The sequence below is a fragment of the Bombus flavifrons genome, chromosome 7 (genome assembly GCF_040668555.2).
Source record: "Bombus flavifrons isolate JBK064 chromosome 7, iyBomFlav1_principal, whole genome shotgun sequence".
Taxonomy (NCBI): Eukaryota; Metazoa; Arthropoda; class Insecta; order Hymenoptera; family Apidae; genus Bombus; species Bombus flavifrons.
The window spans coordinates 12399485-12419786 of record NC_138448.1 but is presented as its reverse complement, the minus strand read 5'-3'; the positions used below and the strand labels follow the sequence as shown (position 1 = coordinate 12419786).

Genomic DNA, 20302 nt, shown 5'->3' with positions numbered 1-20302 from the left:
AATAATTTTACATCCTCTAACAAGGCATTTTTCAAATGAAATCGATTCGTCGAAATAGAGCTTCGGTGATAGACTAAGCTTTAAATTTATTTATTTATGTTTCGATACGTTAAAAAAATATTTAAAAATCCTCTGTACGGTTAAAAACAACATATACGTTTAAATACGTTGCGAGATAAAGAAAGTTTTAAACGGAAGAAACCGAAAAGTGAGTGTCCTAACGACAGTTAAAAGGAACTTATCAAACTTAAATTGGGAAAATAAAATTCTTAAACGAACATTTTTGGTAAAACGAACTATGTTATAAAAAAAAGAAACGAATCGAACAATGAACATGTAACCGATACTGGGTGGATTTCGATAAGTGTACTGAAATACGCCCACTTTTGACCGACGATATCCATCGTTTCTAACCATTCGATGCAGTCTTCGACGAACTTCAAAACGAGAAAGATCACGTGTAGCATCCGGCAAGAGATGCTATAATAAAAATTCGATCGCGTACGCTTCAAACCATCGTAGCGACATGGCTACGAGATCGCAATGGCTGCTGTTGACTTGGTTGGGATTCTGCGCGGCATGGATGGACGAAAGGTCTGGAGAACACAATTTCCGCCAGATCCGATCTTCATCCGAAAGAAAAAAAACTTTCTGCTTGTACCACATTGCATAAAACGTAATTTTTAACGCGTTCCAGGCCTGTGTTGGAGTCTCGGGACGGAAATCTGTTCATTTCCTCTGCGAAGGACAAGAACATCACCCTGAAGATCTTGGGAGATGGCCACTTAAACGTGAACGAAATTAATTTGCTTGAAGTCGCGAACGCTGTATGGAGACACTATTTTCCTCAAGAACTGAACAGTGGTACGGTTGATTTTCTCGTTAATGACGTAATTCGTCTCGTTTTTTTTTTAGGCGGTAAGCGCGACACGTTTAATCGAAAGATGGAGAATGGGATACCTGAGCGAAGTGGAATCGAATTTACAACGATTGATACAGGTTGTGGAGGGTCCCGAGGGTTTGGAGAAAAGAATAGCCATGATGAGAGGATTTGGAGAAGGAAATAGCACGTTGCAGCCTGGAGCTCAATCAGCAAATCGAGTAAGTATCTCTTGAAATAAGATTTTCTTTACGACGAATCATTTTGTTGAACTTAACCGATGTTTAATAATTAACACTTCGTTCAATTGATCACTTGCAGTCTACACCTGGAATGAACTTGAGAATTCATATGATGGCTCGAGTATGTACAAAAGTTCCGACTAAATATTTTGCATGACGTATATTTAGCAGAGAATATTTAAATAACTGTTGAAATATGTCTAGGTAAAGCGAATAGAAGAGAAAGTAAAATCGATAGAATTGAAGCTGAAGACAAACGAATGTAGTAGCAATCCCTGTCTGAATGGTGGTACGTGTCAGGATCTTTACGAAGGATACCAGTGTCATTGTCCATCAAATTGGGAGGTAAATAGTAAAATATTAACGAAGTTAACTATTTCTTCTAAGTTTTTTATATAAATATTTATTTACGTGCACGCCATAGGGTCCAAATTGCGTCGTGGATGTAAATGAGTGCATCCGACTATTAGGAACAGATCTTGGATGCCAAAATGGAGCCACCTGCCATAATCTTCCAGGATCATACAGGTTCTTAAACAGTTTGTTTCTCTCATGAGAAACTGTTACACCAGTATTTTACGATATTCTACGTTTACTAACTTTATTTTATTTATTTTTCAGTTGCGATTGCACAGCAGGATGGTACGGTCTCCATTGCACGAAGAAGTCTTCCATTTGCAAACCAGAAAACTCCAACGAACTATGTGGTCACGGTGTCTGCGTTAGCAAAGAAGGTTCTCCACTTGGTTACACCTGTATTTGCGATCAAGTATATACCACGAAACATCTAATTTCATCTATCGTAATTTCATCGTTTCCTGTATGCAATCGAAATTTTGTATTCTTTCAGGGTTGGCAATCCGAGGGTACTAATCCAGCTTGTATCAAGGACGTGGACGAATGCTCCGAAAACCATAGACCGTGTTCTGTGAATCCTTGGGTTGCTTGTCGAAATGCTCCCGGAACGTTCTTCTGTGATTCTTGTCCTCAAGGATACTCAGGGAATGGTTATTATTGTGCGGATATCGACGAATGTATGATCGACAACGGAGGTTGCAGCACAGCTCCCAGAGTTCAATGTATCAATACCATGGTAATTTAGAAAATTCATGCCAGTACCAGTAATAGTATTTGTCAAATAAAGTATATGTTGAGATATCGTATATATCAATGTACGGCGGGATAAATTGAAGAAATTTTTGAACGAGCTAGAATATACATGAATGTTAAACAGGGTTCAAGAATGTGCGGTCCCTGTCCCAGAGGGTACAGCGGTGACGGTGTCACTTGTGTCTACGTTGGTAGCTGCGCCATCAACAACGGCGGTTGTCATCCGTTAGCCACATGCATCGAGAATCCAGCTCTCACGAGCGCCTACGTGATCTGTCGTTGTCCAGCCGGTATGGTGGGCGATGGACTCGGCCCGAACGGTTGTCAATCGACCGAGATATCTGCTCATTCACCTTGCGCTAATAATCCTTGTGTGCACGGAAAGTGCACTATCCATGGCACCACCTACACTTGCATCTGTAATGCTGGATACACCGGTAAGAATATATTATTGTTAATTGCCATTTAGCCAACGATTAATAATATTTCGAATTATATCAGGGAGCACGTGTGACGTCAGAGATCCATGTGTACCGAATCCCTGTAAAAATAGCGGTGTCTGCGTGATTTCTAACGGCGTGCAAACCTGCGACTGTCCATCGACGTACACTGGCAACAGATGCGAAACGCCACGGCAGACCTGCGGCGGTGTGTCGCGCAATCCCTTGGGACATCTCGAGTTCCCGATCGGTGGAAACGTTTATCAGCACGGACTGAGCTGCGCCTGGGTTCTAGTCACCAACAGTTCGCTCGTGTTGAACGTCACGTTCACCCGTTTCAACCTAGAACATTCGACCGACTGTAAATACGACTTTTTACAGGTATCACGTCGATCGATCTATATTTCCATTTATTTTCGTCATATTCTACTCGTATCGTCGATCAAGCCGTTAATTGGATGACGCGTTTCAGATACACGACGGCAGGAACGCCGGTAGTCAGATGATTGGCAGATTTTGCGGCAACACTTTCCCCCTCAAGAATGGAAATATCGTGTCCTCTCACAACTCTCTGTACTTTTGGTTCCATTCGGATAACAGCATATCTCACGACGGATTCGCGTTTGAATGGAATAGTATCGAGCCCGTTTGCGGAGGCACTTTGACGAATGATTACGGCACGATCAGTTCCCCCGGATCGCCGGGAAGGTATCCGCCGAACAGAGACTGTTACTGGACGATTACCGTTAAATCCTCAAAGAGAATACAGATTCATTTCGGGCAATTGATGCTGGAGGAGCATCCATCCTGCGAAGCCGATTTCCTCGAGGTAAGCGTGATTTGTCGAGTCACTCTCCACGTTCATATAAATATATTCGTATTTCTGTCGATTGTTCACAGATCAGCACTATACATAACGAACAACTGGGGCTTTATTGTAATCACACTCATCCGCCGCCTCTTGTCGTGCCAGCTTCCAAAGCTGTAATTTATTTCCACTCTGACAGTGCTGGACAAGATGCTGGCTTCCAAATTCATTACTCTGCCATCGAAGGTAATTGAAATTTCAAGAATAAATTCGAACTTTTACTTCCTTCAAGTCATCCAAAATTATAAATCGCCATTTTTTCAGGCGTTCCTGGTTGTAACGACGTATATACCACTCCTACCGGTACCGTTAGTAGTCCTACGATCACAAATATTCGAGATATAGAATGCGAATGGAAAATCCAAACGGCTGTTGGTAAACGGATAGAAATTACCTGGCCTAAGTTAGAGCTCTCGGATACCGAATGTCGAATGCAAAAACTCGAGGTATCTTCTCTCCCAATCTTCACTTTCGAATTCTAAAATGAATTTTGTAAGATAGAAATATTTTAACATTATTCATTTTTTTATCAGATTTACGATGGAGACACCAGCGAATCTCCATTGCTCCAACGATACTGTGGTACTATGACTCCGCCCACGATAAAGTCGAGCACGAACGTGTTGCTGATCATCTTCACATCTAAAATGTACTCAGATGGCAGCTTCACCCTCTCCTATAACACAGTATGTGGCAAGCTATTCACCGACGATTCAGCAATTATCGAATCATCCATGACTGCAGACGGGATTGATACCGTTGACTGTGTCTACGAGATCAAGCAACCGCCTAACAAAAGAATCGTACTAAATATGCTCGAGATGAATATTAGTACTCAGCCGAGGATTCCATATAGAATCCTGAGACCGATTAGATTTCATCATTGGAATCACTGGGGAGTTTCCACTCTCAACTTGCCAGAGAGATACAACTGGCGGGATACATACAACTGGCCATTTGAAGACGACACGATGGTTGGAGAAAACAGGCTACCCTCTTGTTTGACAAGTTTTCTCGATGTGTATGACGGCCCCAACGAGAACGCTCCGCGTCTCGCTCATCTTTGTAACGCTGTCGTATCCTCCGACGGTTTAAACTTCTATTCCACACAAAATGTTATGTTGCTCAAGTATCAGTCCAAGACTTGGGTCCATAGTCAAATCCACTTCCGAGCGAATTACACGACGATTACAAACAGTAAGTGTAATATACACTACAGTACAATACAATATACAGTAAGTAAAATATAAGAATACCGAGGAATTAAAGGAATTTTGTGTAGATGATAACTGCATATCTTTGTGCAAATTTATACTTTTACGAAAATCGTTCAACGAATGAATCTAAATTATATAACTAAATACTATAACCGGATCAGTACTTTGAATATTTTACATACTTTCGCGTATTACGTGCATTTTTGCGCCCTCAAATTGCGCCGGAAAATGCGTGAAAATCCGTGATTTAATGGTAGTGCTTCTTTGCGTTTAACAATTTCGAATTGGATATTTTCCAAAATAAACGAATAGCTTCTTTCTTAAATTTCTACTGGATTGCGAGTTATTCGATGAATTCCTAACACATGATTTATTCCAAAGGATGTGGAGGATTATACACAGAACCCAGCGGAACGATTCAGACGACCACCGAATACGGTCACTACCGCAACGGCGAAACATGCATATGGACGATACAGGCCCCGCTAGGTTATGTTGTGCAACTCACCTGGTTGACATTCGATTTAGAAAGACAAATTCGTTGTCAACACGACTATGTCAAGGCATACGAAAATTACATGACCAACAAAGAGGAGATAGGAACGTATGTTTGAATTTTCATATGACGATCGGACGATTTGAAATTGTCAATAACAATGTTGTTCTTCAATTTCATAGCTTTTGTGGCGATACCAAACCGCCGATAATAATGACGCAAAGCAACGAATTGACTTTGGTTTTCCGTTCCGATTCGACGATAACCCGCGAAGGATTTACTGCCACGTATCTCTTCCTCGACGCCAGGAAAAGTTGTGGTGGTCATTTCGTTAAGGTAACGGGCGTTATTCAATCGCCAAATTATCCGAAAAATTATCCAAACAGAAGGGAATGCACGTGGGTGATCGAAGCTCCAAGCAAGCAAAAGGTGATTCTCAATGTGACGCACTTCCATTTGGAAAATCATCCAAATTGCGATTTCGATTATCTAGAAATCAGGTAGACTTTAAACTTTGAATGTTCTAATATATACTCAAATGTCCTGAAAAGAAATTAATATAATAAACGATTTGCTTAACTTCTTATTAGGAACGGTGGCTATGCAACTTCTCCATTGATCGGAAAATTTTGTAAAACCGATGTCCCCGCGGAAATAATTAGTCAGACCAGTCAATTGTACCTGAAATTCGTAGCTGACCAAACGATATCGTTCAGCGGATTCCGTATAGAATGGGACAGCACGACCATAGGTACAAGATGAATTCTTCGAAAGACACAAATTTTAACGACCAACTAAAGAATATTTCTGAGATCGAAGATCGTTTTCTTCGATGTTTCAGGCTGTGGTGGAACTATGAACGGCGTCACCGGCGACATCATATCTCCGAATTATCCGGAACCGTACATGCACCGGGCGGAATGTAAATGGACGATCGCGGTGGCGGCGGGCAGTTTGATACGGTTGCTAATAGTCGATCTGCAACTGGAGGAGCACACGAAGTGTAGATACGACTATATCGAGATATACGAAGGGAACAATCGTCGAAACGGCCAGAGATACTGCCAATATCCTTATCCAAAAATCATTATGTCGAAGAGTAACGTGCTAAACATAGAGTTCCGCTCCGACTTTACGAATTCTGGTCGCGGTTTCCATCTGAAATATGAAACAGGTGAGTCGCTTTCCTCGGCGATTGCGTTAAAATTTGATTGATTGATCCATCTACATCGGTGCTCGACACCTGCCGATATACGTGTATTGTGTATCAAATTGTTTCTTCCTACACGTTGCCAATTTTTTACTTGCATAGGTTTAGTGATAAACTAATGGACCTTAATTATTCATTATGTAATTATTGAATGTATCTATATATAACAAAACGCATTCCTTTTACAGTATGCCAAAACACATTACACGGCTTCTACGGCGTGATAGAATCTCCCAATTTCCCGTACACGTACGAGAAGAATGCGAACTGCAGCTGGACGATTGACGCCCCTATAGGCAACAAGATCAACATCACCTTCTCTCATTTTGACCTCGAAGGGACGAGCTATACCAACTCGTGCGACTATGACTATCTGGAGGTGTACGAAGGTTACGACGGTGGTCCTCATACGCAGCTCGGGAAATTCTGTGATTCCAACGTCCTTCCACCCAAAATTCATTCGTCGGATCACCAAGTACACCTGAAATTCGTCACCGACGGTTTCCTCAATTCCAACGGATTCCGACTGGAATGGGTTGTCGATGGTTGCGGTGGACATCTGACAAGGCCCTTCGACTCGTTCACGTCACCCGGATATCCGTCCGCTTATCCCTCGAATGTCGACTGCGAATGGTTGATCGAGGTCGATTTCTCGCACAGCATCGAACTGACTCTCCACGATGTTGGTATCTTGAGATGAACGTTCTCCGACAGTCAACGACGAATAAAAATCTTTCGCGTATTTAATCTTGTTCTTTTAGATAAACACCGAGAAGCAGATGGGCTGCTACTTCGACAAGGTTCAAATTTTCAGCGGCAAGGATGAGAGCGCACCGAAATTAGTCGAAATCTGCTACTCGCCTAAACCTGTAGTGTACACCAGCTTCGGGAACCAGATGTTCGTCAAGTTCCATTCCGACGTCTCGTATGCGACCCGTGGATTTAATGCCAGTTACAGAAGCGTTCCCATCACCTGTGGTGGCAGATTTACCACCGATACAGGAATCATATTCTCCAAGAATTACCCGAAAAACTATCCGCATAGTCAAAATTGCAAGTGGTTGATACAAGTTGATCAAAATTACATCGTTAATATCACCTTCTTAGACTTCGATATCGAGGACAGTAGGAATTGCACCGACGATTATGTTCAGGTTATACATTAAATATTTGTTTGAAGTTGGAAGAAGTAAATGGAACAAGATATAGAAAATTGTGACTTTTGTAACAGATATACGATGGGCCGACAACGGACTCGCCGTTGTTAGGCACCCACTGCGGAAACGAACTGCCACCCTCTTACGAATCAACCAGCAATGAGATGTTAGTTGTTATGAGAACAGACAGAATATTAGGAGCGAAAGGATTCCAAGCACGGTATCGTAAAGACTGCGGCGCTCGTATCATTGTACGCGATCAAGGGTACGTCGTTCCATACGCAACTTACACCACCGACGCTCTTTCCGATGGAAGCTGTACATGGATATTGGTCGCCGAAGATCTAGGTAAAGTTCCGCCATATTAGACAGTCGTCTCATCATAAACAGTCTTTCTTTTTCCTTAGATAATCTGTTTAGATTTTTAACTAATCTATTTTGAAATGTGCAGAGAAAGAAGATGATAAGTCACGTTTCCCACTTTTTTTTTTTTTTTTACAAGGGAACAGTTTTTAAATACAGTTTTTAATTCAGTTGTCAATTAATCCTGTGTTACCAAAATGTTCTTACCATTTAGTTTTTATGATCTTTCCATAATTTATTGCAAGATATTAAAATATCGATTCTCGATAGGTTTTTACGAAATTTTGTCAGTCTATCAGCTATTTTTGGTTCTAACTGATTCTTTCTATTTTCTGTTACAAAATATTAAAAGGCTACTTTAGCAATTATGAATTATCAGATTTGTTCCCCTGTGACTTTCACGTAATATGTGTTCCAATTATTAATTCTTTTTTCTATTTTTTGAAACAGCCGATCATGTCACTGTGACATTCACGTATTTGGATCTAGACGTGGTAGACTGGACTCATATAGAGGTGTTCGATGGCGAAGGTTTGGATGGGCCATCTCGAGGCCATTGGGATGCTGGTACTGACACTGTACCCTTGCCGATAACCAGTAACGGTAATGCACTTACCGTGCATGTGACCTCAAGCTACGAATTGTTAGCACGCTTTTCCTTCACCTATTCCGTATTAGATTCAGGTAAATGATGCGACCGCTTTTTTTATCGTTTCTCATATCTTCTTGGCAAACTTTTCGATACTGAAAACGATTTATTACGCGACACATTGAATATTTAATGTATACTGCATTCGTAGTAACTAATCTGCGAATTTTTATGCGGTTTTGTATGCACTGTGACGAGACACTGTGACTTATACATTTGATACCAATATAACGTTTGAAACCAATCTGGAAATGCATATGGAAATTACAAGATATTTACTACAAATAAAAAAATACATTTAGTTAAAAAGAAGTTAGTATGCAACATGAATAGTCACGTTAATATTAAGTGTTACAGATAGTTTCACTGAATTTTGCGACTTAATGTAACATATAATTGGTCGTTTAAATTTCATTTTCAAATTTGTTTCAAGCTTTTCCAATATAGATGCTTATGAAATGTCAAAATATTTTGTACGACGCAGATAATATATTCGTTAAATGTGTCCACGAATGCTCGAATACTTTCGTGAGCTTCGATGCTAAACAGATCGATCAATTTCGTCAAATCGATAAATTTGAGTTTCCATTAACTAATTCTATCGAACGTTAAATCTTATTGATCGAACTGCAGCATGCGGCGGAACGTACAAGACGTATAAAGGAGAGATCGCCTCGCCGAACTACCCTGACAGTTACCCCTTAAACGCCGAGTGCATCTGGATCCTGGACAACTCGCCCGGAAATAGACTTCGCCTGAATTTCATCGACTTCGATCTGCAGCAAAGCGACGACTGTAACATGGATTATTTGGAGATACGAGAGGACAGTGGTATCGGGAAGCTGATCAATACTTTCTGCGGAACCAACGCAGAACCAGTCCAAACGTCGAAAAAATTATGGATCAAGTTCAAAAGCGACAACGAGGGCGCAGGGAAGGGGTTCAGAGCTCATTTCCAAGTGATAGGTGGAGACGAACTAAGTGGACCAGTAGGAACAATCACTTCTCCGCTTTATCCGATTCCTTATAAACAGAGCTACACCATGTGGAGAATCACAGTCGAATTTGGGTCGATGATTCGAATCGATATCACGGATATATATATTAACAATTTCGATACTGGCATCAACTCTCTCAAGGTATATATAAAAACATATATATTTCAAATATTTGATAGCAGACGGAAAAGTGTTGCCCGACATCATTCAAACACCTATACGATTCCAAAAGTACCGTTCCTCACAGTCCTTTTATCAGGAACCATCCTTGTCATCCTCAATCCGTCGCTAGTTCTTCTAAGAACAATGTTTCTCCTTTTTAAAGGAATGCAACCGTAGGTCGCTTGCCATTCCTAAACTTTCTTTCTAAGCGATCAAACTCTTGATATGCGATAGCTACAAGATTTCAAGTCACTAGCTATGGCACAACAACCCTTGGCCTCAACAATTTGAAAAATACATCATATCTAACACGTATAATTTTAAACGCGGAGGTTACTAGAGTCTTTGAATCCATAACAACGACTACGTGTTTTGAACAGGTGTACGATGGTTACGATTACAATGCGCCAGTTTTGTTGGAAATTCACAATTTCGATCAAGCTCAGTCCGTCACGTCCACTGGTAATGTAGTCAATATAGAATTTTCGATCGATGTCGGCCTTGTATTTCGACATGGTGGCTGGTTCTCCCTTAATTGGCTTCAAATACCAAGAAACACCGATGATGGCAATACGGAAAATGAAGCTGTTAAACGTAAGTTCGAACATCGTTAATGTTGTTGATTAAAACGTAACACTGTATCTTGTCACAGTGTCAGAGTGCAGTATGGAAGTGGCTCTACAGAACAGCAGTAGATACCATATCACGTCGCCCGGCTGGCCGCACGGCTATGCCGATAATCTTCGTTGCGTATGGCTTTTCACTTCTCCACCTGGAACTCACTTGGTCTTTAGAATATTATACATGGATCTGGAAGAAAGCAACAATTGCGTGGCAGATTTTGTCACGGTTTACAACGGCAATGCCCTGACAGACGAGAGTAACGCGAATCTATTGCAAAAATTATGCCTATCGAATTCTACGTCGATGGCAATAGAGGCGGATAACGTGATGACGGTGAAGTTCGAATCCGATAGCTACTTGAACGAAACGGGCTTCAGCGCATACGTCTACCAAGGTAAAAATATTTTCAAGTATTCTTGCATTCGAGGACATTATTCACGATATAGGGTGTTCATTGTCGATGTAACTCAGCTTGCGGTGGTAAGCTACCTGGACCAAACGGAGTGATCGAGATCAATAATGTTACATCGAGGTTGCAGTCGCATAGTTGGGATATTTCGTGCGAGTGGGTGGTCACAGTGAGGCCTGGGCGAACGATAGAAGTGAACATCGTTGAGATGTCGATAAAAAATCCCAGTTCGACGTGCAGTAATAATTTTCTTATGGTAAATTTGCATTCAATATTAAACGTGTCAATGATAATCTTTTAATTCCTTGAAACACGTGATTAATTATTTTTATAGTTGAAAAATGGTGGAGAGATTGCATCACCTTTACTTGGAGCTGGAAAATACTGCGGTTTCGTAACACCAACCCCTCTCCAAACCACCGGAAATCGCCTATACGTGAAGGCGCACGGTATTCAGCCCAATATCAACTTTAAATTAACCTACAGGTGATTACGGTTATTTTTTTACCCATTAATACGTTCCACACCTGTCAAGTCAAATTTTCTGAAGAAATTTGATGAATTATTCAGCGAAGTGAGCATGAACTGCGGAGGTGAATTCTACCTGACGAGCAAGCAGAAGGAGTGGGAAATTGCCACTCCGAATTACCCGAACATCCCTCCAACATATTCCGAGTGCACGTGGACGGCAATAGCGCCTGGCAGAGAAAGGATATTCATCCATTTCATCGAAAGATTCGATTTGAGTTCCTCCCTAAAGTGAGTCTTGGATGTACCAACAGTGAGCAGCTAACTTGCTATATTAAATCGTTCAAGTTCCGTGAACAATAAGAGAGGAAACGGATTTCAGCTGTGAGAAGGAGTACGTTGAAATCAGGGATGGTGGAACGAGCAACTCCAGACTGTTAGGAAGATACTGTAAAGACACAGCTCCCAGCAGCATGGTCAGTACCGAAAATATGATGTACGTTCACTTTTACACGGACGTCCCCGAGCCCAAGAATGGTTTCAAAGCTGTGCTCTCTATCAAAGGTTAGATGATATGTAATATCGCAGTTTACTTCGTTCTAAATATTTTGCATTCGTGAATCAAAGTTATACATACAAATTCACACCTTTGAAATAATTTTCTAAAGTCTGCTGCTTTTCTTATAGATTTATGCGGTGGGATCATCAGAGGTCTCAATGGCTTTATCTCATCACCGAATTATCCGTTGGGTTACGCCAAAAATCATAATTGCACTTGGCGAATAATCGCTCCAGCAGATCACACATTGAAGTTCACGTTCTTAGATATAAACTTACCTAACCGCCATACTTGCAAGGATTACGTGCAAATCCAGGAAGTGATGCCGGTGAATAAAACGAGTAAGTAGAAACAGACTCACAGGTTAGACCCAACGCGGATGAACCCTTCCTATGATCATCCCCTTTTTTTTTACTTTTTATCAGGTGTCGAAATTGGCAAGTATTGCGGTTTCGTGAAACCCGAAGCCGTCGAAACGGCATCCAACGAAGCGGTAGTGACGTTCATAAGCGATGATATCGAATACGTATCCTACCGGGGTTTCAATCTTAACTTTACCGCTAGTCAAGAAAGTGAGTACCAAATGAGAATCGAAATGGAAATGAAACGACAATAAATAATGTTTATTGCAGTCTGTGGAGGTGAAATCACTGACATGACGGGCACGATCAAGCCGAATGGTTATCCCAATATCGCAACGCGTTCAAAGTACGCAATTGAAAATTTATGTTAAATTAAACCTTCTGTACTTTATCTACTCCTATTCTTTTGCAGATACTGTGACTGGAGAATTAAATTACCGGTAGGATATTATGTAGTTGCTGAATTACAGGACTTGGATATCATGCCCGGAATTCAGTCACGGCTGGGTTACACAGTAACGGTAATTATCACGACCTTACAATTTTTACCATTTTACCATTTCAACCGTTAACTGATCTTTTTTTCAGTTTTACAATGATTTCCGCTTCAAATCCAGGATCAAGACGATACGATCGAATTCAACGGATCGAATGATAATAAGTTCTAGTAATACCATGATGATCGGTTATTATTCGTCACCAGGCTATCGTGGTTTCAAATTGCGGTACCGTGCCGAACCGAATCCTCGTACGTTCGCGAAAGAAATATTCCTTTGATAGATCAAAAGTGCAATCGTCCGATGAACAATATTGTTATCCAAACTTTCAGCCTGCGGTGGAGTGATACAAGAAATCAAAGGTAATCTGTCACCACCAAAATATCGACCCTTCAACGAGTCGTCCTATTTCTGTCTCTGGAACATAGTAGCACCGAACAGTCTAATAAATAGCAGTCATCTTGGAGTGACATTGTCGATAAAGGTGGTTGGCCTAATTGGCGAAATTCGTGGATACGCCTTAACCAAGTGCTTCCGGGACCGGGTCATCTCTTTGAGTGGTAAGATTGTCATTGTCTTTCTATCGCTAGACTATTTTTTAAAATCGAGGAAGATATGAAAGAATTGCTGTTGATTTTTTTGAATTTAAAAGGTTTATTCCAAAAGTTTGTAGAAAAATTTCAAACGTTAAAAGTATCGTTTGCTCGATTAGAAGGAAAGTGAGACATAAATACACGTTATATCACATACATTAAAATTCGACGAATGGTGGAACATATTTTTATTTTCCAAGGTATCGGTATGATTTGCGGCAACTTCTCGGAACCGGTGTATTTGAGAAGTCCCAAACTGATGAACGAGTTGACCGTAAGTCTCAAACGAAGGAAACACGATGGTGTTACATACATTTTGCACATAGCGTATGTCTGTTCGAAATTTGTAGATAGTGAACAGTACTTTCGGAGCACCGATGCGCTTCACCCTCGAGTACGAATGGCAACCTTGCGGTGGCATTCTTAGCGGATTGACGCACGTGATACAGGCGCCTAAAAATATATCCTATCCTATTAATTGCGTCTGGCACGCAAATTATCCAGACAATGGAGAAATGATCAAACTCCACTTCAACAGACTACACTTGGGTGGCTGTGACAAGAATTACATCAGTATCAGGTACTTTGGAAACAAATAACATACTGTAAATCTCTGTAAATCTCTAGAACTAGCGACGGTTGAAATGTGAAATTTGAATCAAAGATATTAGTGCGAGAAACAAAGCTTTGTCCACATACCTATATTTTACAAACAAAAGTCTCCGAAAATCCTCCAAAATACACCATAATAAGTGTCTGTTAAAGAAGAACTGGAGTTATTCTAAAGCATTCCGATACTTCTAGTTTCAAGATTACACGTCTTCCAAATTCTTTAATGTGCTTGTTTCTTAGGAACGGTGGTCCACTCTCGCCAGAGATCGGCAAATTCTGCGGTAACGTGCAACCTAATAACATCACCAGCATATCTAATCAGCTGTGGATCGAATATACAGCAGTGGAGGATCCCAGTGACTTCGAGTTCGTCCTAGAACCAGAGAACGACGGATGTGGAGGCACGCTTCATGGCAACAGTCGCGAAATATCATCCCCTAAGTAAATGAAAACACGATAACGCAAAATGAATCGGAGAAATATCTGATTGAGCGATTCATTCATATTCTTCGTGTATCTACAGGTTCCCGGCGAAATATCCCAACAACGCGGAGTGCATCTGGGAAATAATAGCGGACAACGGCTATCACGTCGGCCTGGTATTCGTTGATCGTTTCAATTTGGAGAGCAGCCCTAACTGCGAGAAGGATTACGTACAGGTGCGTGAGAAATTTGCATGGTAATGAAATTGTGCAATAGGTTTCCGTTTCCATGTTAGCATGAAAAGTAACGATAGTGTGTTATGTTTGGCCTTATTATTATCGTTATCCAGCGTGGCAAGAAATGAAGCAGTTGATAGACACGAAACCAGTAGGGATATGACGTGTTGCAAATTCGAGATAGTCGAAGATTTTATCTTTCGAATATTTTGTCTGATGTAGATGTTCGACTGGGTGACAGACGCAAAGAATAAATCTTCCATAGGAATGTGGAAGGATCTTGGGAAAGTCTGCGGTAGAAACACGCCGTTGACATTCAATTCGACCAGCAATCGTATGAAAGTTATCTTCCATTCGAACGAGGCGATCCAGGGTGACGGATTCCGCGCCGTTTGGCAGGAGAACTGCGGTGGAGTTTTCGAAGCCACCTCTCACCGGAAGATTATCACATCGCCATCGTATCCGAATTTCTATCCGCCAAATTTCTTCTGTAATTATACTATCGTGGCGCCAGAAGAAAGCATAATAATCAGTTTCAAGGAATTCCAGATCGAACACAGTAAGCAGGAATAAATGCTACTAAGAGAACGTGATAGATACCACTGAAATTCATCATTTGATGATTCCGTTAATCATAGGTCGCAAGGACTGTAACCTCGACAATGTGACGATTTCATACGAAGACACGTATGTAATGGAGGAGAATGTTTATTGCGGAGAGAATAAGCCACCCTTAATAAAGGCGACAAACAAAGCAGAGATCATCTTCAGAACCGATAGATTCATTCAACGAAGCGGTTTTCTATTCGAATATCATCTCAATGGTACTCATGGCCACATATCATAAACAATACTGTCAAAAAATTACGAAACTTTCAATTTGTCTTTTAACGATTTCTTTCTTTCTTTTCTTTTTAACGATGTCTTTTTTTCTTTCTATCCCGAAAGACTGTGGCGGTACGATAACAGAGCCTGGAGACATTAAGCTCTTAACACGCGATGGCATATACCTCGGAGGGACGGACTGTGTCTGGAAAATCCAAGCACCCTCAGACAAGAGTGTCGTTCTCCGTTTCGAAAGTTTCGTACTCGAGTCCAGCTACAGGTACCTTATCCGATATTCAAGTTCAAAGGAATTATAGTGACAGTGGTATTTTACGATAACACTATAAATCTTGCAGCTGTTTATACGATGTCGTGACAATCTACGAAGGCCTGGAGGAAAACGAGCAGAATAGACTAGCTAAACTGTGCGGAGATCTGTCGGAACATTTGCCAGTCATAAAGTCTAACTCAAGTTCCATGCGGGTTTTGTTCCACGCGGATTACAGCCGCCACTATGCTGGTTTCACCGCAAAGGTAACTCCTACGTAGTTTATAATTAGAATTTCCAGTCTTTTTAATCGTATTACAAGCCATTTTCTTCTAGAATCGCTTAATTTTCAAATCGTTTCGTTATCTCAGGTACTTTTTGTGAAAAGTGTGGCAGCGGGTTGCGGCGGAGTCATTCATTTGCTTACTCCTCATAGTCAGACATTCAAGACACAGAAAGATTCGACGTACGATAGCCTGGAAGATTGTCACTGGAACGTGATAACATCAGTGGGAAAAGTTATCAAATTTACTATCAACAGCATGGATATCAAGAATAAAACTATCAATAAAAATGCCACTATCGACAATGAATGTACTGGCGATTTTCTTGAGGTAAAATTTTCCCATCTACTTCTAACTTTTGTATTGTTATGTCTTTAACTTCTTGTTACGTCGTTTAGGTTCGCGACGGCGCCGGACCTTTTAGCCAGCTTTTAGGAAAATTCTGTGGCAATCAACCTCCGCTTCCTATATTATCCGGTTCGAACACTCTGTGGATACGATTCGTCAGCGATGGTACGCTCGAAGGAGCTGGCGTCGAGGGCACGTTTGACACATTAGATGGTGAAATCAATTAAATATCGACTAATTAATGGGAAAATGCTCGATGCTTAACGGTTGTTCGATTTTTCCAGCGTTATGTGCCTATGCCGCCCCAATAGCGAACAACTCGAGACTTACACTGACTTCGCCGAATTATCCGAACAATTACGAACCGAATACAAGGTGTCATTGGACAATAAGTTCCGAAGACATATACACCGAAAGACTAAGGATACAATTTTTAGACTTCGATTTGGCTGACTCCCGCCAGTGCGAAGATGACTACGTTGAAATCATAGACGGCAGGGTAAGTTGCTTAACGTATCACTTATCCAGTTCAGAAATATCGTTATCGTATCGTCATGAAACGATGTTCATACAGAATCGAAAGTACATCGAGGAGGGCTACGGCGAGAACTTCGTTTGGAATGGAAACATGCTGACAGAAATTTATGATTCGGTAATGAAACTTATCTCTTAATACCTATAACATTGAAAAATTTTATATGTATATTTGTATACCGTTGTTTCCAAATTATTATTTAATATTGTCAAATTTTTATGGTTTAATAAATTATAGGGCGGTTTTGCGCCATCCACTTCGTACAAATACTGTGGCAACAATTTGCCTCATGATTTCTATAGGTAGGTAACGAGTTGTCAAACAGAATCCAAACGTACAAAACTTGAACATAAAAAGTTAAGTTTTCTTGTCGATACAGTTACAGCACCGAACTGCACGTGACGTTCAAAGGTTCTAGCACTGGTCACAAAGGTTTTAAACTCGAATATAGCAAGTCGACGTGCGATCGGAATTTCACCGCGGAACAAGGTCGAATCGTGCACGAAGGTATCACTGATTGTTGGATCACGATAACAGCACCTAAAAACCGCACAATCTCTTTATATTTTAACCAATTCTCGCTCTACGACCCGGACGAGTGCACCAAGAGCTCCTTACAAGCAAGTGTTCTAATCGCGTTTCTATTTATACATCCTCTGACAAAGATTCTGTTTCTACTTGGTCATGTTGCGTTCACTTAGGTGTTCGATGGTGATTTGACTGGTAAATTGGTAGCGTCGTTGTGCTCTATGGATGTGCCCAGTCCTATTTTCAGTACCGGAAACAAGCTGAGTTTACATTCTCGGTCCGAATGGTCATCTAGCTTTGAGTTCTACGACATCACATATACCACTACGGACGCAGGTGAGAACAGAGTGTGTCCGATATTAATACTGAAAATCGATATTGAGCGAGTTAGGAAATAGATAAAGATTTTATAGGAGGTGGGAAGTATCGTGCGTGGGAAGGGCAAATAGGAATGAAACAAGTGAAAACAGTGGGAAATGGTGTATAATTCTGTGAAAAAACCACGCGCCGTAAAATAATTATTTGTTGTATGCAATAATTAATCACATACAGGTCGTGGCTGCGGTGGTCGTATATTTAATTACGCCGGATCGTTTACGTCACCTATGTACCCCAACGAATATCGCAATAACACGGTGTGTGTCTGGGACATTACCGTACCAAATGGCCTGAAAGCCGCCTTGACTTTCCCAGTATTCGACATCGGCACGAAGAAGAGCTGCTCTTACGATTACAACGTTGTGAAAATCTACGATGTCACATCGACTGGAGAGGAAGTTCTTGCCACTACTTACTGTGGAGGGGTAATTCGATATCAGAATATATGACCAATTGCTGAGTCTATTTGAAGAGCAAGGTGATAATGATGTTTTTATCGAATTCTTATTTGTCTGTGCAGGATGATCCGGCACCGTTCGTGGCCAGCAGCAATCGGGTGATCGTGAAATTTATTTCATCGGTGAACAATATTGGAACCGGTTGGAGAGCGAATTTCGATGGCCGAGAGGATTAAGAGAAGAGACGTTTGAGTGCAAACATCAGAGAACGATTTATAAATATATTCATTCCATCAAAGTGTGTGTATATTTCGCATGTTAACAATGCAGTATATTTATGGTAGCGCGCTTTGAAAAGGTAAACGAATTAAGGCGATTGTCCGACAACTATTATTTGTAAATAACGTAATGTTTGTGCGATGTGGGTAGAGATGAAATAAATCAGATTTCGTACAACGTTTCGTGTTGTTATTGGTCGATAATTCATTATGATATCGTATTGGCTAGAACCAATACCGCCGAGCATTGTTGACTCGTGCGAAATTAATTCAACGATCTTCTCAATATCCTATCGATAAATCACGAATAATATAATATGATATTTTCGAATGTGTTCATGTTTAACTATTCAAACGTCACGCTTCGTTGCATTCATCCGCGCAATTCTCGTTCGTATCGTTGTCCTCCGCTTCTTCAAGTTCAGGCACCGAACAGCTTTTCGTCTTTCCGTTCGCTTCCTCTATCTTCGGATCTTCTTCCACAACTGGCAGAGTTTCCGTATCTAGTTCTTCGTCATTTTGTATCTCTCGCTTCTTCCTGTTCTTTTCGTGTTTGTTCTTCTCAGCTTTCTTTTTGTCTTGTTTCGACACCGACTTCGCTTTAGTCTGCTCTTCTTCCACTTCCAACGGTGCTTCCTCTACTTCCTCCATCTTCGTTTGTTTTTCTTTCTTCTGGACCTTCTTCTTCTTACCTTCCTTCGTCACCTTCTCGGACTTGTCCAGATTTTCACTTTCCACTTTCCGCTTTGACTTCTTTTCATTTTCCAAGTTGTTTTGTTCTTCCACTTTTTTATCTTTCAATTTCTTATCTTTCAACCTCTTGGAATCTTTCTGGTGCACTTCTTGAGACTCACCAGAATATTTAGTTTTCTTCTTAGACTCATACTTCGAATTGGTTCGAGGGTCGGCGTTTTCTTTCCCTTTCAGTTTCTTGTTCTTCGACTTGTGCCCTTTTCCTGATTCCTCATTTTCAACAACGTTTTCAGAGTAGCTCTCCGCGTTCTTTTCCTCCGACGCGCTGTTCTTCCTCTTCCTCGGCTGTAAGTTCTTGCCCTCTCCATCCTTCCATTTTCCTTCCCTAAAATAACGAAAATCAGCATCGTAGCAGAACTTAGTCACGAGGAAATGATGCAGAAGCAACGTCCGTCACCCGTGACCAGATAAAAGCTACCGAGGGCAAAGCGATTATTGCATAACTGACGCCACGACGCATACAATCCGGTGCATCATACTGCGCTTTTTCAAACTCACTTCGAATACGCTACATCCTTCTTTTTCCTTTCGTGGCCTTTTTTCGACTCCACTTCTTTGCCAGGCTTCTTCGCCAACGCATCGGAGACGAGCACCGTGACAATCAACAAAATAGTAAATAGTACCCAGATCCTGAAGAAACGTTCCACGAATTAAAATAATCGCTTTCTAACGTTAACGCGGCCAAACCGCGTGAAAACTAAAATATTCTCCTCACCGCATATCTGCTCCGCGATTGAATCACTCTTGATCCTCTAATGATACGTATCGAGTCTGGAGATCGCGTACGACCGAAATCAAGATTCAGCGCAATACTGACTGCTGTTCGTCGGTCCTCTTATATCTTATACCGTGTCTTCATTCATATCTCGATAAACACGCTTGCCTCACAGCTCGATGATCGGGCAGTTCGTGAATGGCTCTTACGGTATCGGTCTCGATATCAGTGTAAAATCTATCGGCAATACGTGGACGAATAATTGCGATCTAAATTCGTAACGCGGAAAGTTCGAAGTTCGAATATGTAACTCTTCCTCGCTTCAACGTATCGTGCGTTCTTGACCTAGAACAGCCTGTGCCTGAAATAGCAAAACCGACTATTCACATCCTACGCACGAATCTTCTATCCTTGATA

At 41.1% G+C, this 20302-nt stretch overlaps 2 protein-coding genes across 2 annotated transcripts; one reads left to right on the top strand and one right to left on the bottom strand.

Annotated features, from left to right (window-relative positions):
- The first annotated feature begins 438 nt into the window (after window positions 1-438).
- Window positions 439-18595, top strand: Cubn (Cubilin). The gene is made up of 52 exons (XM_069117609.1): window positions 439-594; window positions 698-827; window positions 916-1101; window positions 1202-1243; window positions 1327-1467; window positions 1547-1650; window positions 1744-1891; window positions 1973-2215; window positions 2357-2669; window positions 2734-3053; window positions 3145-3501; window positions 3573-3726; window positions 3805-3986; window positions 4074-4737; window positions 5139-5361; window positions 5436-5753; window positions 5844-6004; window positions 6095-6427; window positions 6652-7145; window positions 7225-7617; window positions 7695-7968; window positions 8434-8667; window positions 9266-9771; window positions 10173-10386; window positions 10445-10810; window positions 10888-11081; window positions 11160-11311; window positions 11396-11584; window positions 11676-11857; window positions 11981-12193; window positions 12278-12424; window positions 12485-12560; window positions 12627-12735; window positions 12803-12962; window positions 13044-13271; window positions 13505-13578; window positions 13655-13884; window positions 14157-14357; window positions 14440-14575; window positions 14798-15134; window positions 15214-15399; window positions 15524-15680; window positions 15757-15934; window positions 16040-16282; window positions 16351-16513; window positions 16585-16799; window positions 16875-16952; window positions 17073-17137; window positions 17215-17455; window positions 17537-17699; window positions 17916-18166; window positions 18262-18595. The coding sequence occupies exons 1-52, from the start codon at window positions 527-529 to the stop codon at window positions 18373-18375; spliced, it is 11250 nt and encodes a 3749-aa protein (XP_068973710.1). The 5' UTR covers window positions 439-526; the 3' UTR covers window positions 18376-18595.
- LOC138182076 (DNA ligase 1) lies at window positions 18407-20028 on the bottom strand. Its single transcript, XM_069117618.1, has 3 exons — window positions 19886-20028; window positions 19669-19800; window positions 18407-19495 (listed from the first exon to the last, which is right to left on the bottom strand). Exons 1-3 carry the CDS (start codon window positions 19888-19890, stop codon window positions 18775-18777), a joined length of 858 nt encoding a protein of 285 aa, XP_068973719.1. The 5' UTR covers window positions 19891-20028; the 3' UTR covers window positions 18407-18774.
- Between the last annotated feature and the right edge of the window lie 274 nt (window positions 20029-20302).